This window comes from Anser brachyrhynchus (genome assembly GCF_964034855.1).
Source record: "Anser brachyrhynchus genome assembly, chromosome: 3".
In the NCBI taxonomy this organism is placed as follows: Eukaryota; Metazoa; Chordata; class Aves; order Anseriformes; family Anatidae; genus Anser; species Anser brachyrhynchus.
In genome coordinates, this window is record NC_137696.1 from 39,451,462 (window position 1) to 39,479,071 (window position 27,610).

Sequence of the window (27,610 nt, forward strand, 5' to 3'; positions counted from 1 at the left end):
TGTTAAATAATTGGATGAGGATGTTCTTGCTAGAAAAGTGCATATCCTTGAGTTGTGACAGCTTTTATCATGAACTAGTATTTCTGCTCTTCAGAGTTATCCAGAATATTGATCATTTAATCTGTTCAGTGTTTCTGAGAAGATAGTATTAGTAAATTCATTTTCTAGAGGAAGGGACAGAGACTGATTATTTGGTCTTCCAGATGCATTACTGTATGCAAAGGTACAACTGCATATTGACGAAAGAGCCAACTTTAGACCTTAAGGTTTTCATACAACCAAAACTAACCCAAATGTGCGAGATACATTAATATTTTGCAGATTCTGAAGAATGAGGAAATGGCAAGGCAAAGATTTTATCAAACATAGTACGTTATAAATAACAGGTTTTAGTAGTAGCTATAGCTACAGAATTCGGTTTTATTCCCTTTGTTTTCTAGGCTTATTCCCTCTGTTTTCTAGGCTTCTAGTAATGCCTGGGGAAGGAACATACCTGACACGTCTTGTAAGGCTTCATGTGTGTTTTCCATGTGTTGAAGAATGGCTATATTGTACATGCAACTGTGGTGATTTTTATAAGCCAGTTGTAAATATTATAATTGAAAGTGCTTTTCCATCCATTTTAGTAAATGAATGAATAACGTATTGTATAACCTCTGACTGCTAGGCTCTTTGATTATTTCCCCCTTCCCCCCCCCGCCTCAGTGACTGTAGAGGCTGGTACTGCAAGAGGCGATCCCTCTGCAGCTGGTACAGGATGATTTATAAGCATGTTCCGTTAGCACAGCACCATACTTTGCTAAGCTGTGGGGTTGAAGATGAGTTTAGGGAGAAGTTTTCATTTAGTGTTTTGAGTGAGTAAGATGTGCGTGAAAAATTAGCATGAGTTCTGTCCTACAGGTATCTGCAAGAAGTGGGCTACACCGACACGATATTGGATGTGAAGTCCAAACAAGTACGAGCTTTATTGGGACTTTCAAGTGATGCTTCAGAGAAGGAAAACAGAAATCAAGAACCAATGGTAAATGGTACAGAGGGCCAGATTAAAGAAAACACAATGATTGGGTGAGTATCATGAAAATGTTCTCTTTCTGCATAAATGCGATTAATGGTGTAGAACAGATTTTTGTTTACTGAGATTTTGAGACTTTTTACTAATTGGAGATTAGCGTAATTTTAACAATTTTTATTACATAAAGCAATAAGTATGGAAGCAACTTTTAAGATACGCAGCTCTAAAAGCAGCATGTTTTTTTTTACCAGTTGCATGGCAGCACAAAGGCAAATCAAGACATTTGATATGTGATTAGAGGTCAATATTGTTTCAAGTTAACAGCTTATTTGGATTGTTGGAAACTTACAATATATATTACAGCCTTTGTTTTTTCTGGTGTACGCTGACTTTGACATGATAATCAATATGAGATACAGGATTTTTTTTGGTTGGATCTGGAAAGCAGATTCTCATATTGCATTCTGATTTCTATAAATTCATGGTTTTCCCTGAGTGGATATTCATGTGCAAATGTGACTGAAGTGTAAGATACTCATTTATTTTTTTTATCATTTTTAATATTTCTTAACACTATGAGAAGTCAGTAAAGGAGTGTAAAAACTTGTTGTCCTTGCTTTTGTTTTTAAGTAATGCTGAAAACATAAAAGGCTTTATTCCATTTTCTTGCGTTTTCTGTGCAAAGAGTTTTTTCGTTTTGCTTTTGAAAAGTTAAAGAAAACCAAAACTTAATTGTAGAGGCATTAGGGAAGCAATCTGTTCTTGTTTAAAGTACTGTAGCTACAAAACTTAAGAAAAATGATGCAGAATTGTTTGTCTGAACGATACATGAGGTTACTATTCCGGTGGTTTGTGCTGTCATCAACAAGCACAGCTTTCTTGAAGATTCTGCTTCTTTTTTCCTTTTCTATGCTAATGTGGCAAAATTCAAGACCTTCTTATTTTAAGGTCTAATACTGTCAATATGACACATTCTGTCTTTTACAAAGCATTTGTAAAATTTCATTGTGCCCAGCAGATAGCTCTAGCAACTTCAGGCCAATAAGTTATGTAAGGGCAGAAGTTCATTGTTACGTAATTAAATTTTATGCTGTGAGGTGGAAAATCTGAATGTATGAGACAACCCACAAGCTGCCGAAATACATTGTGCTGCTACACAGTTGACAAGCCATGTCATTTATGTGCGACAGCTTTGTTTTTGAAGAACAGGGAGTGCTTGATAGATGACAACAACAATTTTGGTTTGGTTTCTGGTGAAGGAGTTGCTTCTTTTCAGGGTAATGGGTAAATGGAGCTCCCCTTCTTATACTTGAAACTTTATTGAAATCTGTTTTCTCTTTGAAACAGATGGATATTTATAAGGTAATTATTTGATAGATGAAATGGTTGGACAGTGGTTTTAATGTAGCAATTAATAATACAGTTGTGTTTCTTTCCTATGTACTTCCTTTCTGGATAGGCTTATTTTAGGTCTATCAGTTTTAACACTGGTAGTCTACCCTATAGCTGAGGATACTCACTGATGCGGGAAAAACATGTTTTCCTTTCATTGTAGCTCTGCAAGATTTTCAACTTGAAGGCTGTTTAGGTGTACACACTCTAAGAAACTGCTTTCATCTCGCTTGTCAAGCATAAGGTGGAAGACTGTATTAGAAGGATTAGGGGAGCATTTTGATATACATTGTGAGACTCGACTCCAGGGTTTTCCAGTGGAAGACTCTTCAAGTGAACTTGTCCAATGTAGTCCTGTCAGTCTTCTTGGGTTATTTTGAATTTGTGGGTTTCAGCTGACATCTTTCTTACTGAAAGGTAAAAGTTGAGATTTTACCAAAACCCCGTGGTGAATCTCAGTATAAGGCTAGCTCTCAATGCTGCAATTCTTCTGGGTATTTCAAGTGTGCTTTCTGAACATCTCTTTTAATTTTCCATGCAGGAGGTGTTCCGTGACTTTCTTCTTGACAGAGACTGTCTGTTACTTAACTGCTATCTCATCTTGTGCTATTAGATACTATAATACGTTATACTTCACTCTTCCTGTGGTGTGTGACACTGTTAATCTCTTCCCAGCTGCATTGTCACTTGCCTCAGAAATTTCAAAATGCAGCTTTATGGCAGATTGGAAATCTGAAAGGAGATGAGGTGTTGCTCTCAGTTCATACTCACCCATTACCAGCCTCTTCTATTATCAGCATTCCTTAAAAATATACACACCAGTTTATTTCTGAAGAGTATTGGTATTGAATAGGTCACTGAGATCTATAAGGCTTGCAGTTCTTGTACCTGATCCCAACCGGAATTCTTAATGAACGTTCAAAAACTTGGTTCAACATTTTTCTATCCGTTTACCAGACCTGGGAAAAAATTAGGTGGCTCATCTTCATTCTGGCACACAGTTGAGGTAGGAGCGCTCTGAAGCAACTTCACTGCTAGGCTATGTAACAGGATGGAGAAAAGATTGACAGTTCTTTTAGAAGCTTCTTGTTATTCCTGGTGCGCAGGAAAAGTGAGAAGAGGATTTGGGGTCACAGTGAGCCTGTAAAGTTGGAAGGAGTGCAGTGAACAAGTGCTATTTTGTACTTGTAGAAGAGGGAAGAGTTACAGTGAGAGTTCAGAAGACCAAGGAAAAAAAAAGAACAAACACAAAACCTTAATGCAGTCCCTAAAAGTAGAAGGCCATGCTTGTGTTTGACAGGATCACAGGACATTGGGACAGTTGCAAAGTAAAATGCAGATGGAAGATAAGCAGTGGCTGTGTGGATACAGTGAAATACTTCAGGGGAGAAAGCTTTCCCGTCACCACAGAACACAGAGGACTGTAAACTACTGAAGTCAATGGAGTTTGGCAAATTTTGTGGTTAAAAACTTTTAATGGACATTGATATCAAATACCTGCTAGCAAGTCTGAGGCTAACGGTCAACCTGGAGATGTTTGAGTTGTCTTTGAAGAACAGAGTGCTGGACAAAATATAATGCATGAAAATTAATCTGGTCTAACAAGAAATATCTGTGTCAAAGCAAGAAAATACAGCTCACGGAACATTGCTGACTTGTTTGGTCTTGGAAGAAATGCGTAATATTGTGAACTCAGCTAAGAATGCAGATTTTTAAGTCTGATTTTTTTTAAAAAAATTGTTTACATGGGAGGAAGAATGTGAGAAGCAGAGTACAGGGAATGAAGAAAGAGTTTGTGGATAAGAAACAAAGACAAACCAGTAAGAATTTGGAAAGAGTGTGGGTGAATGTGATGAAGATAATGTACTGTAGAAGGGAAAATAGCACAATGAAGAACAGAAGAAAAAATGGATATAATAATTATACGAACAGGAAAATGGAAGACACATTAGATGTAAATGTTCTCGAAGATGTCTCCATATAGCAGCGTAAGTTGCAGAAAGAACAGATTGGCTAAACTGCTTTCTGTGCAACTGAATGTTCGTTTGATAAATTCCATAGAAAGTAAAAAATGATGTTTGATGTTTTCATGCTGCCATATGGTTACCACTTTGGGGGAAGGAGAGGAGATAACAGAAACGGGGAAACAAACTTTCCTTTATGTCATGACTGTCATTTATTGGTAATCAACCCATATTTTCTCAGTGAAATGAAAGTAGTAGAGAACAAGACACAGATTTGTACTGAAAGAAATTCCAGTTGAAGAATGAAAGAGACTTGCTTCTCTACACTGCTACACTGTCAGATTATAGCGTGTTTCTTTCATAAGCCCACCAAAGCATGCATGGTGTTTGCTGCTGTTGCTCAGCCTCCTTCAGGAATATCTCTGATCTGCTGTAGATCTAATTCTGACAATTAAATGCACCCACAGTTTACTTTTTTTTTTAAATGTCTTTGACCGCTGAAAGGGTAAGCCCTGGTGTTTTTTCTTTGGCTCCAGGGATGTGTGAAGTGTATACTCAGTGGTGGGTAGGGAGGATATTCCTCTTCCTCTCAAATCACCACTTCTTCTACGAATTTTCATGCGTCAAGTCTATTATACCAGAACTTGTGTACCTACTTCAACAGCCAGAGTTCAGACACTCAGTGACTCAGTGCTCTCAAATCAATAGAAAGCTGAGCGTTTTTATGGCAGAGGCTTTTGAGAATGTTTGGAGGGATAGCATGAGCGCTGTTTACTTCAGTATGGTTAAGCTTACAGTAGTTATTGCAGTGAAAATACTTAGGACAGTAATCTTGATTTACAGTAGACAATATGTAACTTGAATTCTGTTAATTTTAATTTATTTATTTTTGATTGCCATCTGGTCATACCCCTCAGCTTAATTTTGAGTATCTTAAAGTGTTGGGGCTACATTAGAAAACTATTCCCACCTCTTTTTTTTCTTCTTTTGGTATAATAATGAAATAATTGCTGTTGTCTGAAAGTCTTTTAAACCCTTTTCAATTTCTCTTCTTATTGTTAAGTGAAGCAGCCTCAGTCTGTGTGTGTACTAGCTGCTACATGTGTGGGCAAATATTTGTATTCTTACATTACCTATTTATTTGCTAACATACAGATCCTCATGAAAACTTTAGCACTCAAGACATCATGTGGATTTTGAATGCACCCTGGAAGATTTTGGTTCCATAAGTGAAATGTTGTTATGATAACCTGAGATAGATATAGTCCTGTTTCCACTTATTTCATGGAATTTAAAAGGGCATCTGTTTTCAGTTTCTTCAAATCAGCTCACTTGCATTCCAAAAGATAAGTACCACTTGGCATGATTGGAGTCAGAAATAATTACTAAAATAATAACTTCATAATAATGGTTGAAATTCTTAACACCTGCGGTGAGAGAAACGGGTGCTTTCCCTCCAGCAAACTGAAATATAAATCAAAGCTGCCTGCAAGTGTCACATGTAGCCTTGAAAACATGAGAGTATTTAAGTATCTTTGGTTCACTTATTACCTCATTTTTAATAGCTTTATCTTATTGACTGAAACCTAAACAGTCAGATTAATTTACCTTCTTGAAGGTGTGTGTTTGACTACTGCTTAATATGAATGGAAGCAAATATAATGAAGGAATGGAACTGGAAAGAAACAAGGGTATACCAGGCATATGCTTGTATATATGTGCATGTGCGTATATATAAGAATGGTATAGATAAATTATCTCAATTTTTGTTAAGAGTTAGATGATTAGAGCTATATTTAAATATTCAATGGAAACTTTTAAGAGAAGTATTCTGGCTTATTTCTCTCTGAAACTGATCTGCTCTTTTTTGTAATTGAACTGTATATGACTTCTGCTGCCTATGCTTTGCTGAAGCAAAAAGGCATCATAGTAACACATTTGAGAGCAGATCCAAAGACCTTTTCAAAGATTAAGATTAAACATTTTGAAGATCTTATATTTCTAATGTACAACAAATCATTCCATCTGAGGCTTCAGCAAGTAAATGTCTTTCTGTACCAGAAGGCGTTGAATAACTCTTGCATCTCTAAATCGTATTAACACTGACACATGTAATGAAATTGCTGCTTATTGGCTGATGAATCTTGTGTGTTAACTCGCTTATAAAATGGTTTATTTGGGAAAAGATCTTTGCGTTTAACTACCTGAGGTAACACCTGTCATAAAAAAGATTTTCAAAATAGTATAGCAGGTTGAAATACTGAATTAAATATATGTATATCCAAAATCAATTTGCCTTATTCCCTTTACTGATGTTTTTTCCACCTTTTTCCCATTCATACTTGCCCCCGTCTTGCAGTGACCTAACAGGCATTTCGGAGATACCTGGTTTAGGCCAGACCTAGACAATTTCAACAGATGGATCGAAGCAGGAGAAGTGATTAGATAAATAGGGGATTTGTGTGTAGAAAATAGTACCAATGATGACTCTTCTCGTTTCATTGGCACAGATCTGTGGCACAAGGGTCTGAAAGATGCTTCTTGGAAATGTCACATAAGAGTCATGGCACAGAAGGAACAGGGAGAAAGAGACCAGGAAGTCGTATAGGGTGAGAAAGGGAGGCAAAGAGAAGGGAGATGAATGGAGAAGTAACTTTAAAATGTTACTTCAGTTCTTCTAACATTGACTTTTTGTATCCTTACATTTTAGAAAGTATGCTTATTTGACATAGTATAGTTACCTGACTAGATTTGGCAAGATAAGCAGCCTTTTCTTTATTAGTGGCGTTCCTTCATAATTCCAATTTGCATCCAAACCATTTTGTAAGTGTTGCTTACCAGTTGTAATACGTATTGCACTGGTTCTTGCATTGTGTGGTGTGAATTCCTAAGAAGTTTCAAAGGTTATGACAGACTGTCTAGCCTTCCGGTGTTCCTTGTGTCTAAATTTTGATGATAAATATTCTGCACTTTATTAGTTTGATTTTTTTTTTTTCTCCATGCTGTATTATGAAAGATTTTGCACTGTATTGAAAATTTCTAAGACTGTTCGGAAAAGGCAGTTGTCATAGGAAGGAAAGCATTTCAATTTGCATGCCATTATTTACTCTGTCCAGTTTGAAAGGACTCGATTAGCTGTGTTGAAAAGATTGTATTAGAACACGAAATAACTGAATTCTGTGGGAAATTAATAAAAATGCTGACCTTGCACTAGCACGTTTTGACAGTGGGAGGAAACCAAGCCAACAAAAATGGCTCAAGAAAGGGTGTTTTAGAACAGCTCTTCAAATACTGGGCCACGACAGGCTTTTTCCTGTATAGGCCCCCAGAAGCATTTCCCAGCCTGAGCTGATCTTTCATTTATTTAACTTTATACTGCATTGTTCCTTCCTGCTTCTGAATTTGTCAATAAAATCTGTTTTTATTTAAGACACTTTGTGTATGTCCTGGAATAAAAAACAAGCAAAAAAACCCCACCAAACCTCTCCTTTTTTTGCCGGGGACCAAGGCAGGTAATGGCTTTGTGGCAGGGCAATTCATGGGAGGAGTTTGTGGCAGCCTCCCTGGACATGACCACAGAAAGTCCCAGAGTTCCTATCAGGAAAGGAAAAGGTAACAGCAGAAATACTGAGGGTGTTGGTTACAATGAAAATACAGGACTGTAATATGGCTTTAGTCTAAGTTAAAACTGACTTGCAATGTGAAACGTCTGGGTCATGCTAGAAGCAGGAAAGCTATCCATCAATGTGCTGTTTTGTTGCCACGTAGCTTCATTTTTTCTATAGGTTATGGTTTCTCCTTTTCATTCAGTAAAAGAAAATCTAAACCTGGATTTCTGTTAAGATCCTGAATATTAAATGTTGAAAGCCAGTTCAACACTACACATATTGTTAGGCTGCTAATGTCAGGGCCAACTGGAGTTTACAGAAAATACTTGTCTTGAGCCTTGTGACTGTAGGGCAGAAAGGAAAGAGTTGGCTGCAGGGGCTGCTGAGGCCCAGTGAGGTCCCAGCAGACTTTAAATAGTACATGTGGAGTATCAAACACTGTATTTCTTTGATTTCATGGGAAGAAGTTATTATTATTATTATTAGTCTTAAAGGGGCCAAGGAGTTAAGACAAATCTGAATAATTAAACGGCCTGTAATATACAAGTTAGAATGAGATTTTCAGGGTGGTCACAGCTGCAGAAAACTCTGGCAACTTCTCCCAAGAGAAAAAAATATTCACGGGATTTCAGGTTGGTATTGCTTTAAGGGAGGTAAGTAATTAAGTTACCAACCCATTTATAACAAGAATTGTTTTTTTTTAAACAGGAAAAAAAAGTGTCTTATCTTTGGGGATCAGAAGTTCCCTGTGTCAAGAATAATCTGTGTGCTGTCCATCTGTTAGTAGTAAGATGGAAAACCCAGCAGCATTAATGTACCTGTATGTTACTTCCTGACAGTACTTACTGTGCTTGTTACGCTTGCGACAAACAGTCCTGCCGTGCTTACGATGCACAGACACGAGTAGCAGGTGCTGTCTGCCCAAAGGTTTCCCTGGCTTGTTGGATACGGCTACAGGAGAGGAGGATGTAATGCACAGGCAGAGCTAACAGGTGTCTGATAGAGAACATTATGTTGGCTAAATTATTTTGGGGTTTGGTTAGGAAGTGGTAAACAAAATGGGATGGAAACCCTCGAGAAAAGGAAGCCAAGGGTGGAGTCCAGGAGAAAACCATGCAAGGGTGGTGTTACAGAGTACAGTTGAGGTACAAGCGGTGGAAAAGTGATTGAGAACCTCTGAGGAGCACAGAGTTGAGGAAGGCTCTGCCAAAATTACGTTGTTCTATGCTCTCTGCTTTGGCAGCTTTTGTCACTGCTCCTGCTGTCTGGCTTGTTCTTCCCCAGCAGTGTTTCTTCAGACAGTGTGGCTGGGGAAGAAGGAAAAAGCACCACTTGAAAAATGACCGTTTCCCCTACATGTGTTTTGATCACAGACAGTCCAGTAAAGAGAAATTGTCCTTTCTGAGACCTTTTTGTTTTTTTTTTAGTCACCCCGTATTTGTAGCAGCTCCTGAATCTTGCCTCGCTCATGCTTATAACATGACAGTTCACATGCCAGTCCTTGCCCTCGGATCTCCAGTACTATTGTTTTCACCCCCTCAATGCTTTTTTGTCCAAGTGTTATAGACTACAAGAGCCCTGGAAACGTTGAGTTGTGTTTCTTTTTCTAAAATAGAATTTAAAGGAGTTCATTGTACTATACTATCTCAGAATGTATTTTTGCCGCTTCTGCTTTTTCCTGTTGCTTTGTGAATGACCCCATAACTGAAACAAACTTAACAGATGGAGAAAAATGAAACAAGCGAGTTTCAAATTGCCATCAAATTATATAATACAAATTAACTAAGTCCAGGTATTTTCTCCTGTGTATTTTACAGTATTCTTAAGTGTTCATGTTGACAGTAATATCTGAAGTAATGTGTTTGTTATGTTTATGTATTGCTAAAGGATGAAGAATGCCATAGATGTGAGTCACTGTTGACTAGGCTGTAAAAATTTGTTAGGGTACAATATAGCCAATCAAACTGTCTGTGAGCTTGAAGCTTCTTTTCTGGGTAGAATCTTTAAATAGTTTAAATATTCTGACACAGTTTTCTTTTTTTTCTTTTTTTTTTTTGTTCTTTTGAAGTATCTCTTGGAAGTTGTTCTCTAGGACAAATAATCTTCTGTGGTACTATGCTGACTTTGTACATTTTACTAGTGTGCAGAAGTTTTGGAATGTATGATTAGCTTTTGTGTTTTCTAGTTCATAAGGTGCTTTTTTTGGCCTGTATAAATGGAGATACACTCTTAAGTATATATCCTGCATACTAAAAGATGTAATAATTAATAAGATAGTTGCATGCAGAACAGTTACTGCAGAAGAGATAAAATCTTCTCTCTTGGTGGTCAGTTTGAACTTTACTGTAAGATCAAATGAGTAGAGAAACTAATATAGGTATGAATTACTACAAATACTTGTGTCTGTAGAAGGATATTTGGCATGCAATAACAAGTTCTGTCAATTAAAAATTTTCTATTCTATATTTGGTAGTACTTCATACATTGCTATTTACTGTGGTATGCCTGACAGTTGCTAATACGAGACCACAATGTTTTTACATGGCAAAATACACAGGAAAAAAATAGGAATGCAGTTTTGGTTGTACATTTTAGTCCACTAAAAGTTAACAAAGACATACACTATTTCCTAAAAATCAAGAAGTTAGTCAAGTGAAGAACATTACCTTTCTGCATTGGAAGCAGCAAAATGACAGCCCCATAAGACTTCTTTGAAACTGTATATTACTGCTAGAGATATGTGAGGTGCTATAATTTGCCAATATAGTAGTTAATTAAGGAAAAAGAACAACGTTATGTAGTGCTTTCAGGTTTGTCATAGAAACACGAGGGACAAAATAGTGCAAGAAGCAAGGCAAATTGGAAGTGTGTTTGAGATTGTTCTCATCTAAGATAGATAAGAGAAGTGAAAGGAATATATTCTGTAAAACTAGTGACCATGACAATGTACAGTGGTGTCATGGTATATTATGCTGCTGTGTATGTGGAATTTCTAGTGTCAAGTGAAATCCTTACAGGTATTTTCAGTCCATGAAAAAAGGGTGGGATGGCAAGCTATCTTAAGATGCCAACATACTGAGGCTTTGATGAAGCCACTTCTGCTAATGGTTGTCATTTATGCATGGAAATAATTGAGCTGAGACTGAATAAAGAAGGAAGTATTCTGTTTATCATGCTGTGTTACACGTGAGAGCTTTTGCCCTTGAATGTTTCCTGTAATAAGCCTTTGCAAAGTGTTATGAAGAAACACTGGAATAAGTGGGTGATGGACAGATAATCAGGTGTTACACTGCAGGGAGTTTACAAGGCCTTACTATTGTAAGCCTGTAAATTGATTGAACCTTTTGAAATGGGTCACAGCAGAAGCAATATGTAGCTTTAGCAAGGCACTTGCTGGCAGAAAGGATGACTGTACAAGATAATTCAGAACTACAATTCTGAAATGAGAGGGAGAGACTTCTGTGGTTTCAGTGGTTTTGAAAATCAAGATGGCGTGCATGTAGTGATGAATTATGCAACACAGACTACTGATTAAAGGTAAGAAAACAACAATAACGTTTGTTTCCTTTACTGTTTTAAAGTCATATAAAGAATTTGAAAGGTTTTACTGGAAGCAATCACTAAATTCAAACTGAATAAATTTTTTCCATACTTTATTTTTGAAATATTGATGGAGAAGTACATCTTCTGCGTAGAAAACATGGTACCTGTTGTTAATTCTGGGATTGCTTTACATTCATCCGAGTTTTCTTTAATAATGGTTATAGTCCAGCTTCTTGGATTCTTCCTCTTCAGTTGTTAATATGACGACCCTTGTAGTTCCTGTTTGAGAGGCACTCCCCAAGTTTGTGCCAATGCTGGCGGTCATAATTTTACCCAATCTTCATCCCTTTCCTTGTTTGTTTAATATTAACATCTATGTGACTGTTACTTAGTCATCAGCAATATTTTTCCATTATATTGTTTTATAGTGGCAAATTTAGGTTGTCTAAAAAGTTAATGAATGATAGATCTAGAGTTTGATGTTTCCGACAATGTGGAGAATATCAGATAGCAGTGGCAGCAAAATTGTCTGTACCTTGAGGTACAAGTGAGAGGTCAACTTTGTAGCTATAACTCATATCCTGGTTGCTGCGGCTTTCAGTGAAGATACATCAGTATTGGCTTTGGGGCATGTATCCAATGGAGAGTGCTTGAAAATGCTTTTAAAATAACAATAAAAAAACTGAAGCACCTGTCCTGGTAATTGCAGCTGGATGAGGAATAATCGTTGGTTGTAATAAGGTGGATTTATGGATAAGATTTAGCTTTTTAACCCACAGTTTTACCTGTAATAGTCCATTTTTACCTGTAGGCTTATTTTAATTTCAAGTGTTGTTAGACACCATAAAACAGAACAGACTTCTTTATGATTTATTTTGACATACAGTGACTTCATTATGATTTATTTTGACTCATGGTGTTGGTGGTTGTTGTTGTTGTTTAGGAAGCCAGAATTGACTGACTCTGCCTCTCTGCTAGAGACCTTCAAGTTCCTTGAAAATGCAGCTGCAGACTTTAGTGATGAAGAAGATGAGGAAGATATTGAAGGAAGAGAGAAAACAATCATTGATACCGCAACAGTGAGTGGAAAAAATAATTGAAAAAGTTACGAAGAACAGAAAAAGTGAGATTAATGAGATGCCTATATGCAAAGTATATGACTGTGTATGTACACGTGCAAATCATTAATGCATCTTTATGATGGTCTGTCCAAGCATGTGTGCATAAGAGGAATTATATATGCATTTCTGAGTTCGTTAAGCTTTGTTATCTATATTGCTCTCAGTTTAGAGTGACAAATGATGAATTGTCCTCCAACTATTCCATACTGCCTAGTATTTTTTTGTATACATTGGATAGAGTTTTTAAGGTACTACATGTACTTTCTTACATTTTTCAGCTTACATTGAAGGTATTGCTTGTAATGTTGCAAGTCAAACATGCATTGTTTTTGAATATTTATATAAATGCATTTAATATTTAAAGTGACTTGTAGAAATTTACCCTTGTAGGGATACAGAACTGAAATACCACCTCTTCTTTTAAGTGGAAGGAAGAAAAAGTATAAATGGAAAATTTTTGTATATAGTTAATAAACTTTGTGAATTCAGTCAAGTGCCTGAACCCTCCCGATGTATACTTAGCAATGTGATTTGGTCAAATGATCACCTTATATACATACAATCAATACCCAATTTAATCCTCTTCTTTTCAGAATTAATATTGATTCATTGAGTTGTTTTTCCTAACAATTGAAACAGATATGAGTTTTGATGGATGTGATCATTTTTATGAACAATTTTAAGAACGAACACTTAAAAAAACAACCGCATCGGTTGTAAAGGATCTCTGTAAATTTGTTCCTGTCGCTGCTGAACTGTGAACTAATGTCCGAGACTCATCTGTAAAATCATCTGTAATATAGTATGTTCACTAAGCTTGCCGAAATAATGAAGCTTGATGTTGAGTATTGTTTTAGGTTTCAAAATTGGCTCATTTAATTTAGAGGAAACATTTATCTTCGTGCACCATGAGATGTTGGCCTGTCTACTGAAGTCTTCTCGGACTTACTGTTAGCAAGGTTCCATGTCAAAATACCACGATGAATGTAATTTTTCTGGAGGAGTAAATCTTTTGCTACAGATTTCAAAATTATGAGTTCACCTGTTAGTTAACTAACTTTAAGGCAACTAGTCTTTTTGATTATTGAGGGAAAAGTATATTTATTCAAAAAATAATAAAAAAGCATACTGTGGTGTGAGGTCCTTCATTGAAACATGTATTTCTTTTTCCAGTTCCCAAATTTGTTTTAGAATTGGTGAGGGAAATACAGTTTAAACTTCGAAGTACTGTGTGTAAATAACAGTAATATCTGAGGAAGTAATCAGGATAGAATGACTTTTGTCAAACCTAAGCAAATTAGCGCTTGGCAGTTTTTTTTCTAGACTCATATTTTGGTCAGTAATTAGAATGGTTTCAGAGGTGGGAGTTAAAAAGGCTGTTTTCAGAGTAGCAGAGCCAGTTTGGCTTTGCTGTCCTTTCTACAGCATTGTGTGTTTAGTTTGTTTCTTTTGGTTGGTTTTAGTTTTTTTTTTTTTTTTTTTTTTTTTTTTTTTTTTTTACCTCTATTAAAAATGAATTTGTACTTTTCTGGTATTAAAAAGAGTAGTAGTCATCTAGGTCAGTGTAGATTCATTACCAAGTGATCTGAATATTGGTGGTTACTGGAGAAAAGTCTACAAACAATTATGATTATGACACAGAAATTTGATCGAAAGTTTTATGTTAATTCCAGAATTTCCATTAATGTATACTTTCTTGCTGCTTTTTCAATTTCTTGTTAGGATTTTGCATGGAAGACAAGACATTACTGGTATACGTTAGGTATAATACAAAGTGCATGTAATTTAATTCAGCTTTTTGCTTTCCTTCCTCACCTTTTAGATTGTAAGGAAAAGAGTGCTGTCTGACAGTTGTGAAGACAGAGATACAGAAGAAGCTTTGAAAGAGTTTGACTTCTTGGTTACCTCAGATGAAGGTGATGGGGAATCAAGGAGTTCAGGAGATGGAACAGACTGGGGTAAGGAAATGTAATGGAATGTACCAGGAGAAAAAAAATGCTCTAAGAATGTATTGTGATGGATTGATTTTGATCTCTGTCATGACTGGAGCACCTTTTGAGTATTGCTATAGTAAATCTTATGTTGACAGACAGATCCTCATAATGTAGTATTCTCATTTTTCTTTATAGTGCTTTTAGGTAAGGACTGTTGGAAGTGTATGCTTCTGGTCATTTTGTCTTTTTTTTTTTTTTAAATAGTGGGTCAGATAGAATTTTAATTCTGTGAGTGGGATCTCAATGTATCTTTTCCAGTGGCCAATTCTAATGAAGGACTCTGATAACGATGTATTTTATAATTCCAAACATGAAAGGTATTTCATCTTCTTTTGCTTTCTCCTGCTTTGATTCAGCAAGTACTGTGAGTCATAAAGTCTGAATTAGTTGTACTTTAATTGTGTATTAGCAATTTGGGCAATATGATCTATTCTGTTGCTCAAATTTTCTTTTATAAGCTATTAAATTATATATATATCTTCAAGCCCCCTAGTCATAAAGCGAAATTTCACAAACTATTCTCTTTGTCCTTGAAGGTCATGTCCTGCAGATGCCAGGATTTACTTTACCTTGACATAAATATTCCACATAAACCTACTGCACAGGGAAGGGAAGAAAGAAGAGAACTGATTAAGTATTTTGATGGGAAGTTTTTTCCTCATTAAGCTTCTCTGTAAAGTTTTACACGTTAGTGGGGATAGACAGAACTATGGAAGATGAATGGGAAATAATTGAGCTTTATAATGGAACTGAAACCTTGATAGAAATCAGCCACAGGAGCAGTGGCTCTCACATGATCCAACAGCTCTAGATGATGTATTTCACTGAAGTTATCAGCTCATAGTTAGACTCCAAATTATTGTTCATTTGGTGTAGCCTCTTTGCTGAGAGGATGTGTCTAGTATTTTTAGATAGGGCAGTCAGTATTCTGTTCACCAATCAAATTTAGGAATGTTGCTCCTTTTATCAAAAATAATTTTATTAGGTTATTCTGATGCTTCTTCTCTTTAACACTTTTCAGTGTTCATGTATCCATTTATGCTTGAAAAGTATACTTGTTGCGTCAGTGAAAAGTTAGTATGCTAACAGGAGCATTTTTGTTCTCAAATTCACACTTCAAGTTTATTTTTACTTCCATTGATGACAGCTGAGTACAAATGAGCAGAAGTCTAACATTAAAAAGACATTATCGTGGAAAGTAGTAGTTCCTTTTCTGGAAGTATTAAGGGTTTTCTTTGAGTTACAGATGTTCGTGGTTTTTAGTTATTTATATCTCACAACTTATGTCTTTCGTAATGACAGTATGTAAGAATAAGCTTCTTCAAGGAATTTCTGTTATGAATCAGTTAGGTTAATTTGACCTAACTGAAACTGTTAAATGTAGCATAAAAAGCAGATGCTGTGTGTAAAGGATAGAAGCAGAGAAAGTCCTTGCTTCATTTTGGATTTTTAAGCATTACTGAATAGTTATAGTAACGTGTGGGACCTTTCTAACTTTAAAGGTCCTCGGAAGCATTCACCGAATTTTTTAATTTTAAAGCACTTGCACATAGTTCAGGATCTGCTTGTGAAGTTGAACAGAACCTGTGAGACATGCAGGATGCATCCTAAAATAGTCTGTAGTTTTCTGGAAGCCATACTAGCTAGTATAAATCCATTTAAACTATTTGTTGGAGGAGAGCAAAAAATTTTGTCTAGCTAGGGAGGAAAAGCATGCTTAAAACTTTTAACCCGGTCTCAGAAAGGATTTTTTTTTTCCTCCAACATGACTTTCATGTACCTTTTGGAATTCCTCATCACCTAATTGTTGATCATTAGTGGTACTTAATTGAGCGTACGTATTAAGAGGACATGACTTAGCCCACAGATTCTTTTTAAGAGTCTTTCTTCAGTTTATTACTACTTTTCTACTTGATAGCTGCTGCAAAAAGGCTAATGCCTCAAGTCTTTGGGTCTTGAATTAATCTGTCAGTCGTAAGTATAGGATCATGACTGGAGGCTTTGAAGGCTGAGATAGTTCAAACTCCTGTTGCCTTCCGGAATTTGACTGTCTCCAAGGTAAAATCTATTTTGTCCTTCTGTGGTGCAAGCCTGAACAGTCTGTCTTTTCAATGCTCATGAGGTAGGTGTAAGCAGCACTAAAGATGCTTCTTTTGACATCACTGAACACACTGAACAGTTTTCTTGGCTCCTCCTTGTACATCATCTCTTCGGTCTTCTTAAACATCCTAGTGGCTCCACTGGACTTGCTATACGATATCAATGCGATGTACTTAGTATTATACTTACCAGGTGTCCTAGGAAAAGAAATAGTGTGCTGGATGCAGTGCACAAGATGTAGTCTCACAAGTGCCAAATAAGGGGAGTAATCGCTTCCCTCACTCTACTGGCTACCTTACAGTTGGTAAAGCGCGGTATGATCGTCTTTGCTACAAGAACAGGCTGCTGGCTCCTCTTCAGTTTGGTGTTGGCTGGGATCACTAGGTGTTCTTCTGCATAGTTACTTTCTAATTAGTCAGTCCCCAAAATAACCCAGGCATGTTTTTGTATTGTCTATCCAAATAACTCCTTTGGTTTATGGTAGGTAGTGTTCTGCTTCCTCTGCAGATGTAATAACACCCTTTCTGCAAATTATTTTAAAGATAAGTTTATTAGTGTTTATATTTTTAAAGGTCTAGAATATTTGATTGATGTACAAAAAAAAAACTTGGACTGAAAATAATTAATTTTTAAATTAATTTAAAGCAATTTGGGGGAGAGGTTTCAAAAAATAGGTGGGGATTTTTTTGTCATTAGGCACGTTGACATGTTTTGTGTAGTTTTTTTTCAAATACAAAAAATTCAGGCCTTCCCCTTTTTGTGAAATTTCATGGCTTTAGTTCTTTAGTATTTTCTTCAAAGCTTGGTGATATGTATACTGTATTCCAAAAACGTATAGTTGTACTTCTGCTTTGTGTAAATGACAGCATATCACAAAGGCTATGAAATGAAAATTTGAAATGTAGTGACACAAAATCAGAGTGGTAATGTTATGTTGACCAGTAACATAACTGTTGCTTCTAGGTGTAGTAGTTCTTTCCTTAGAGGAAAGAAAAAGCTGAAAAAAAATGTCCTGAATTATTGTGAAGTAAATGTTGCTTGCATTTTATGAACTGCTGTGTATCTGGTTGTAGCAATTAGACATGAAATTTTATGTCAGTTTCTTGTTAAGAAAATTGTGAGCAAATAAAAGTGGGATGGGAGTAGCAGTTTCATAGCTTTCACAAGCTTGGTGCTATTTCTGTCTGTTTAAAATAAGACAAATACAGCAGCTGTTACCTCCTTCAGTTGGAGGTCACTTGGTGACATTACTGAAAAAGGATGTTTCGTTTGTTTCACTTTGTTTAGAAAAGGAAGACCAGTGTCTCATGCCTGAAGCTTGGAATGTCGACCAGGGAGTAATAACCAAACTCAAGGAACAATACAAAAAGGAGCGCAAGGGGAAAAAGGGGGTGAAGAGTAAGTGGAAAACATTGCACCTTAAAATCATAAGTCCCACATCTTTCACACCCTTAATTCTATCTCTCTTTCAATGTTTTCCTAAAATTACTTACTCTTTTACTTTGCTGCTCCTGACTGCTTTCCTGTTCACCAGTTCTCAGGGGTTGAAATTAATGATATTCAATCAAGTTACCTGATAAGTAGCTGGATTAGATATAACTTCTTCCAACCATGTGTTGGACAAACTGAAAATTTGTGCTTGGAGAAGGGATTATACTTTTGTTATGCAGAAGCATAAATTGTAAAATGCATTGGTTTAGTACTTTACACTTCAATACAGAAAATTTCAGAACCCTTTTTTAGCTGGAAACATGCCAGTTTCACAGGAAGATTTAAAGTCTGATATGTAAATTAAGTAACAACAGAAACTTTCTTGAGTATCATATTAGATGACAGAGGGAAAAACCGGGTTAATTTCTACCCCTGTTTATACTTAACATTCACAACATGAAAGTCATACTATCATCATAATTTGTTATGCAGGGCTCGAAATAGGAAGTAACTCGGATGATCCATTTATTTGTGAATGATGGGATTTATTTTTTGACTTTATGTGTGGGAATAATCTTTAAAAACATTGGGTATTTTTACCCAAATAAAAAAACTGTGATCAGTATCTGAAATACAGTTTCTAGCCCTGTATTGCAGTTTTTTGTTATGTTTCCTGAAACACAAATCCATTTTATAAAACCAATATTTTTCATAAGTTAAACTTGAAATTTTCTGAACTCAGATGAAGTATTTAAAATGAAGCACTATATTTGCAGCTCTATTTCAAACTTCTAGCCATACTGAGAATTCATGTGTAAATGATGTAAATTAGTAATACTGCATGTAATCTGGTAGGAAATTGAGATATTTCTCCCTTTGTGGGAAGATGCTTATTAATACTAGTGATATTCTCACTTCCAAAGAAACATGCCTAATGATGCAAAAAGTCAGATCCTCGCATTATTGTTTGAGGCTGACTTGTTTTATTAGCTTTTGTATTGGTGTGATGAGTCTCAGCAGTTGGTTATGTTGCTGAAGTTACTCAATCAAATACACAAAGTTTTTTTTTTTAAAGTAAATCATTGCCATACTCTAAATTCCTTAGGTGATATTTTTGTTATCTTTGGAATCATTTCAGTTACTGGAACTTGCAAGCCTGGCAAGAAGTTGAGTTAGACAACTGAAATGTTCATGCTTCACAAAACTGATTCTAAATTTCTTTATGGTTAAGTTAGAGGTGGCATACCAATATATGACTTCAGTGAAATTGATATCTAACTTGCCTGTTATTTTTAAAATACACGAACTTGCTATGTAGCGTCAGGGTGAATAGTTGTAGGGTTAATTTAGCAGAAGTTATTTAGTCAAACTACTGAAATTATATCCTTGAGCAGCTATTGAGTATTATTTCTTTTTGGTAATGAAACTTAATATTTTTAATATAGATGCAGTTATTACTGGAACTTGTTCTATACGTTTATGAGAAAAATTCCAGATGTAAGGTGGCAGCACTTGATCATCCAGTGCTCCGTCATAAAGACAACTACTGCTTAGTACGTTTCCAGTACCTTTTGGATTGATTTGATTGGTTTGATCTTGGGAGAGCAAATGGTTTACTGCAGAACAGAATTAAGCATCTTTCCATGGACAAACAATTGTTGGATGGGAATCAGTGCAGAAAAATCGAGAAGAATCCCAGTCAGTTTTCAGCTATGTCTTATATTGCACGTAGTGAAGAAGAATGTGAGGAAGGAAGTCTGGAGAAAAAGAAGGGACTAAAAATCTTGACATTAAGTTGTACAAAGCTTGCAACTATGACTTTAGTCTCATCATAAATCATGTTTAAGTGCTGAACTGCTGCTAAATAAAATACTGTTGTTTTTATAAACCAGATACGGTAGTAAAACAATCTTGCAAAATCCTACTTAATTTTTTCTCAATTAAGTAATATTTTTGTGACAGACAAACACAATTTAGTTAATTAACTGTCATTATGGCTAGGGTGGACAAAGTAGAGTTTGCAACTGCATTAGTAAACTTAAGATTTTGCAAGGCTGTAGTAAACACTCCTGTGAAGTAATAACAGCATACATATATTAGAGTACACTTCTGTGTTAAAGCTGCTTAAAAATAGCTGTATTATTTACTGGTCTAGGAAAAAACATAATGGACTATGGGTAAGACATTTTCCCATTCTTAATTAAACTTACAACAGGAAAAACTACCGAAGATATGTTTCAGCCTCAATCCTATATAAAACAGTCAAAACAGGGATGTGGGAAAATGATGGAGCAAAGCACAGGTAAGTGTCAAGAAGGGCATGGGTCTTCACCATATGTAGCTTCAGGAAGTAGGCCAGTGAATCCAGTTGCATTTTTATTTTAATGTAGCTATATTTTTTTAGTTTATATAGTTCCACAATCCTACACTCCTGCACAAATAAGTTAAAAATCATCATCTTGTTGTAAGAATTTGCTGCACAAAGTACCTGATGCACAAATGTTAAAACATTCACAAATGTTATAAATTGCTTTGGAAAAGTAACTACTCTAATAATTACTGTTCCTGTGACCCAGTCAGAGGCATTCTTGAGCATTCCATGCAAATAACAATATGAGTTAATAAAAGTGGGGAAAGTTGTGCATTTGCAATTCTCAGTTGCTTCTGTCGCTTTCTTTTCAAGAAATTCATTTCATGCTGGATGATTAGTTACTGCTGAGAATAGGTGCTCATTATTTTTCTATGGTAACATTTTAACACAAGGTAGGATTCATTGTTGCATGTACTGCTGTACCATATCTGATATAAATAGTGCTGTTATGAATTATCCGTAAACTATTTTGTTTGTTTGTTTTTCTGGTTAGGGCCCAACAGGTCAAAGCTGCAAGATATGCTTGCAAACTTGAGAGATGTTGATGATCTCCCTTCATTACAGCCATCTGTTGCACCTTCTTCTAGGCCCAGTAGCTCAAGGCTCATTGAACATGAGATAAACAGGACAGATGAAGGTAAGTATTGAAAAGTTACATACACCTTTATAAAGGTAGATGTTTATAGTTAATTCTTCTTAAAGAATATCCTCTTTGTAAGTACGTTATAAATGCTAATTCGGCATTATAAGTTCTGTCTAAATGCAATAAATGGAATTCCCATTCCTCCCCTCCAGTCTTTACTAGGAAGGTCAAGACAATTTAAGAAAAGCCTTGGGTGGATACCTTTGAACATGATGGAAAAAACTTCTTTGGCATTTGGTGGCTTTATACTATGGGGATCTTAACTGATTTGCTTGTGTTCATGCTCAGCTCTAGCAGACAGGTGTGGAATATACATTTGATATATGTGTCTCTTTATGCACATAATTTGTGTGTGTGATATGTATACATAGACATATGCACATGTTCTTTTTTTTTTAATTCAAAGATAAAAGAGGCTCTGCAGGTAAACACATGCCTAGGTATAGGTTTGGAATGCATGTGGTGATTATACAGTAATATTGAACGACTTACAGCTTGCCAGTGTGTTAATTTGCACAAGATGTTCCAAAAATTCAAAAAATTCTCATAGTGGCTCGGTCCAAGTATGGAAAACCATGCATTTTTGCAAAACATAGTGTGTGAGTTCCTTCATTAATATTGCCTCTTTAAGTTGCTAAATCATGCATTTGGTTCAACATCTGAGTTGCTGTAATATGCAGCATAATAAATATATTAGGATATATAAACTTGTAAAAGATCGTATCTTGCTCTTTATTTAAATGGTAAATGTGTCTTTAGAAAAATGAGCAAAACATGGTGTTGACTTAGCGGTCTTTCAGTGAGTGTGAAGAAGTAGGTCGGCCAAGTTATAATTAAGATGCATAAAAAGGCCTGCCGTGTGGCATAGTTAGTGAAGATCTCAGTAGTTCTGTTTCCTACATGCTCAGTGATTTTCTTTATGAAAGAAGGGGGTAACTTAGCAACACTTCGAGAAGTATAGGAATTTTTGGTTGAATGTTTCCTTTCCAATCTTCTCCCATGTACTGAGAGACGTATTTGCAGAGCTCTATTTTCATGTCCTTTCAAGATTGTGTTTTTTAATTTAGAGACTCAGATGGACTCTCAGGAAAGCGAGAGGACAGTTGACTGTTACTAGTCTGAGTTCAGTATTACAAGCTTCTAGTTGCATATTCCTTTTGCAAATCTGAGACCTGCTGATATTTTTGGCATACTTTTTTTTTAATTCTAGTAACTTTCCAGATTTGACATCCTGTATGTATTGGGTGTTGAGTGGAACGTTGCATCATAAGGTCAAAAGAGAGAATGAGAGAGTGATAGTTTAGACTTCAGGGTGATGAATGTAAGGGGTGTTTGTAATTAAAAGGTAATAACTAAGAGACCTAATCAAACAGCAGAGCTGAAGGGTTTTTACTTGATTTTAAAGGGTAATTGAAAACAAACAGGACAATTCATAGAGGTGCATGAGTGGAATGGAAAGATCACGTAGACTGGGTTAGTTTTTGCTGGATGGTCTGGAGGGGAATTGAATAGAATCTGAACCTGACGCCTTTAGACAAGGGGGAAGCAGCCTGAATAAATCAGGCTATTCACTGTAAGCCACGGTTTGTTCAGTTTTAACTTACTGTTGATGCTGCTAGACTAAATAAGATGCTGAGAATGAGCTGGTGTTTCCTTTTTTCTCCATGGTAGCAATGGTATTTGCAAGGTCTTTTATTTACAATGGAACTTTAGGGGGGTGGTTTGATTGGGAAGTAATTTACTGAAAAACCCTTGTAATTTGAGACATAAGGTAAAGTCTGTCATGTTCAGAAGATAGCACATTTTTATCTATTCAGTCCCCTTTTTGTGATCTGTAGTTTTGGAGAGTTGTCATAGAGCGAAGTTCATAAAGGCATAGTTTCTTTCCAGTTGTATCACTTGATGCAGAGCCTTATATGAACTGTTCTCCTCTTAGCCTTTTATCCTTCCATTTCTAGTGAATCTGGCTATGGATATGTTTATGGGTTGGTGAATGGAGCTCCTATAGGCATGCTATAGCAGCTGTAAATTATTAAGATTGCATACTGCTAGTAAAAACCCGGAATTAAATAGTGACTGACCTATTTGGCAGTTACAGTAATTTTACGAGTAGCAGTGAATTCTCAGCTTCCAGACGTACTGCTAGGTGGTAGTGCATGTAAACAAGCCTCGCTGTAGACATGCTTTTGAATATGTGCAGATACAGTGTTAAGAAGGAAGTCCAGCTGCTCCCATCAGCTCTTCTTGGGTCCTTTTTTCTGCTTCTACAGGTCCTGTTTGCATATTTTATAGGGGAGCTGGGGAAGGGCCTGAGCTTTTCTGTGTTACTTTGCATTATATATGGGCGAATGGTAGCATACTCTTCCCTTCTGTGGCTAGTTACACTTACTGTCTTGAGTCATGCACACTTGAGAGTGTTCAGAGGATGCCATTAATTGGTAAGTACAATGATACGCTTTAGAAGTCTATTTTTTATGGATCCTTTTATGTCTTTTTGCACTAAACTACTTGAGAGATGTTTAGTATTTCAGAAGTGGCAAATATGCTTTTATAAATCAACACTGTGTAAACCCATGCTTCATGGTTTCTTTTTTTTGTTGTTTTTTCTTGCAGTGGAAGCTTTAACATTTCCTCCTTCTTCAGGGAAATCTTTCATTATGGGAACAGATGAAGCCCTTGAAAATGAACTGGGTCTTGGAGAGCTGGCAGGCCTCACGGTAGCCAATGAGGCAGATTCGCTGACTTATGATGTAAGTGGTTATTAATGGTGAGGCCATATCTATATGCAGTTTTGGGTCCCTTCGCTTCAAGAGGACTGTGGAGAAATTGGAGGGTCTCCAGTGGCATGTGACTAATGAAGAAATGTTGAGGGAACTGGTCTTGTTTAGTTTGATGTAGAGGAGGCTAAGGGGTGCTCTAATAACAGCCCTACAGGTGTTGGAAGGATGCTTACAAGGATGATAGAGCCAAGCTTCTTGGTAATGTCAGGTGTTAAAACAAGAGGAAACAGTAAAAAATTATGGCATGAGGGATTCATATTAGACATAAGGGAAAAAATAGTTGCCCAGAGAAACTGTGGAATCTCCGTCCTTGAAGATGGTTAATACTTGGCTAGGGAGAGATATTGCTGACCTTATCTGGTGTGGACAGTAGTCTCTTCTCAAATGGGAAGTTGCACCAGCGACTTTTAGCAGGTCACTGTGGCCAGCACTTCTGTGTCTGTGTGTGTAACGTATGGCTTCCTTTTCTTTCAGTTTGTATCAAAAATCTTTCTTATAAATGTTTTTTTGAACTTTTTTTTGGTGTATATTTATGATTTCTTGGAAAGATGCTTATTACTTTTAATCATCATCTTTGTGATTTACCAACTTTAAATTAGTCTTTAGGTTGCATTGCCCAGCTCTCTCAACGTTGAGTGGTTATTGATAAAATTTTTGAGTCTTGCATGTTGGGGAGGAAGCATGCCTTCAGTAAATCTGACTATTCAGTAATGACCATGTGGGATTTTACTGTCACAAATAAAATCTGAGATTTCAGAAATAACCTTCAGGTTCTTAGTTTGAAGCTCTACCCTTGTATGCACTTGTAGAGCAATACATTGCATAGTTAATAAAAGTTTACATGTTTTGAGAGTGACACTGTAGAAACACGCTCTACTACTAAAGCAAGTTTCTGAGCATGTGACTGTGAATCATCAGGACTGCAATGAAATAGAACATCTCTACTAAGATTTAGTATCTTAGCATCATCTCCTAACTTGTTCTCAGATCTTAAGTTTTTTGTTAATGTTTCGTAGCTTTGTCTACAAAAAGATGGTAAGATGATTTACAGATTACATTTTTTTCTAGTTAAGCTGAAAACTTAGATGCTGATTTTCTTTAAGTTCAGAGGACACAACACATCTAAACCACCTGTACAGGAGCTTAATGCTTTCAGTGGCTGACTTCATTGTTCAGGTGTCTGTATAAACTGTAGTGTTTGTCTGTGTCTCCATACCTTGAACTAAGAGCTTTTATTTACAGAATCTATCATTCTTTATCTACCCACATCCCATCCTGCATGGTGTTAACTTCTGTTTGTTCACTTCTAAATCCTGTGTTAAGTCTAGTGATCAGGATTCGTAGTTGTGCTTGCCTTATCCCTTATCTTTTCCAGTGCTGACAATAAAGGAAAAAAGTGTTTGTGAAGCTTTTTGCTCGTGTCGCTGTACTCTTTATTGAAACAAAATGAATGATTAGTTTTTCCCTTTCAAGCTTCCTTGAAAGCTTAGCTTACAAATAATATAATCTGCTTTTATTTTGGACTACTTCGTATATACCTGCCAAATGGGAATCAAGTAGGATTTAGTAGGATTAGTAGAAATTTAGTAGTTTTTTTGAGTGTCAGTTTTGTATCACAAAGAGAATGAAGTTGGAAGTTTTTGTGTGGATCAGTCTTTAAATTCATTTTCTCTCAAGAGCTGCAGACAGGTTCCTGTTTTCAGGCCCTTTCTTTTCAGTGTCATTTTTACTGGATTCCTTTCTTACAAAACATGGCAGTATTATGCTACTTCATATTATGGTTTAGGTTTTTCAAATGTTGGTTTGGTTGGCAGTAAATTAAAGAATGGTTTTAAATTAGTAATGTAGGTTATTAATTTATTACTTAAAAGAGAAGACTTTCCTTTTGGGCATAACAAGGTGAAATTTCCCAGATTACTAGTACTATCTTAACTAAACAGTACTGTTCATCTTTTTTTTTTTTCCTTAAATATTGCATATTGTTGTCTTAACAAATGTTTACTTCAGTTGGTTCTTATTTATTTTCTTCTTAGTTTTCCAGGTAGATTAAGAAGCTTCATAAAATTGTAACAGACTGAGCACTGTACCTAAAAGTATCTAAGCTACAAAACTATTACGCATAATATACTGGCAATAACACATTATATTCTGACTCAGAGGTTTGGGACGTCTGCAGTAGGCTCTTGCTTGTTTGCCTTTAACTTTGAGCATCAGAATTGTCCATAATCCTAACTGCATACCATAGCTATTTCGGGATTTTTCAAGTTATCTGTATACATTATACAGTTAGACACAGCCGTTACAGTTACAAGTAAAGCCAAATCGGGAGCTAATTTTGGGGTCGAAACCCCCCTCAAGATCTGTTTTTCAAATCTCAGTTTGCCTCACTGTTTTATTTTAGTGGGGAGAGAGAAAAGGAGGCTAGCTGCCTTGCCAATAACCCAGCTTCTTGCAGCTCTTGCAAGTCTCCTCGGTGAAGAGGAGTGTTGGTGGGGTGGCCAAACAGGCCAGGGTCTGTCTCCACCCCTGCTGCTGGTCCGCTGGCTGGGATTGCCCTCCATCTCCTTCCCAATTTTTAAGCTAATCATCTTGCACTCTTTTGGAAGAGCATCTTTGAATGAATGAGAAACAAATTGGGAATACTATTCTGTCAGAACTGGCATGTCCTGTTAGGTGACTGAGGTGTCTGTGTGGCTTTGACAGATACGACACAGGACCTGTGCTTCTGGTACGGCAGCTGGAGGTCAGGTTCCATTCCCTCCATCACCTAAATAGGTGCTAGATGCCTGTCTTTAGGCAGCCAAATTCCACTCTGGACATCTGTGCATACTCTGTGTGTTGTACCTTTTTTGCTGAGACTTTCTTGGCCAGTCTCCAGAAAATCTCTCAGAGCTAACTTTGCAGTCCTGCCCCATCCTTGCTCCGGCTCCAGCATTTGTCTGTTCCCTCTGAGCCAACTGAACTCCGTAGACTGGCAAAGAAACTGAGCTGTCTCACTGAGCAGACAGTGCATAATTACTAAGAAACGTGATGAAACCAAACCTGCTGTTTGCTGTGCCTCCTTTCTCATTGTTTAAAATCTATGGAACCTCGTAAGTGAAGCGTAGTTTTATTAATAAAGCCAAATGTAAAAAAGGCACTTTTGTTTTAACCTTTTTTTTGTGTGTTCTTTGACATTCTCAAAATGTCTCTCAATAGTCATCTCTTTCTTGGAGTTAATGAAACTAAATTATTTGGGATTATCCATAGCTTTTATTGTAATGAAATCATCAATATCTGAGTCACAGTTGTTTATGTCAATGTTTTATTAATGGACCGTTTCCAGTGGTTATGGCAAGGTAAATTTAACTATGGCAGTATTGATTGATGAAATCATAAGTCTATTTGGCATTTTACGTCGTTTGTTCGGAGGAGCAGTGTTGAAGTAGCTGTTATTTTTTAAAGGGCTTTCTTTTTGGATCTGGTGGCATTTGTTCCTCAGTAATTGTCTGTGTATATGATAGCTTAGTTCTTGCCAGTTATATACTTAGTATGTAGCTGAGGTTTTTTTGTTGTTGTTTGTTTTTGTTGGTTTTCTTTCCTCCTCTGGCACAGTTTACTTGTCTGGCATTATCAGAAGCTTGTGTTGCCTTAGATGAGTAAGTTTGATGG

At 36.4% G+C, this 27,610-nt stretch overlaps 1 protein-coding gene across 4 annotated transcripts in view; it reads left to right on the forward strand.

Moving 5' to 3' along the window:
* STRN (striatin) overlaps positions 1-27,610 on the forward strand; it is a 69,584-nt gene that overhangs the window by 23,412 nt on the left and 18,562 nt on the right. For 2 of the 4 annotated variants that reach the window (XM_080584745.1, XM_080584748.1), the window contains exons 5-11: positions 901-1,065; positions 12,463-12,598; positions 14,463-14,598; positions 18,022-18,132; positions 20,381-20,467; positions 21,030-21,173; positions 23,793-23,929. In XM_080584745.1, the coding sequence (XP_080440871.1) occupies positions 901-1,065; positions 12,463-12,598; positions 14,463-14,598; positions 18,022-18,132; positions 20,381-20,467; positions 21,030-21,173; positions 23,793-23,929 (916 nt within the window). The remainder of the gene's footprint in view (positions 1-900; positions 1,066-12,462; positions 12,599-14,462; positions 14,599-18,021; positions 18,133-20,380; positions 20,468-21,029; positions 21,174-23,792; positions 23,930-27,610) is intronic. The other 2 variants (XM_080584747.1, XM_080584746.1) reach the window with 1 other exon arrangement.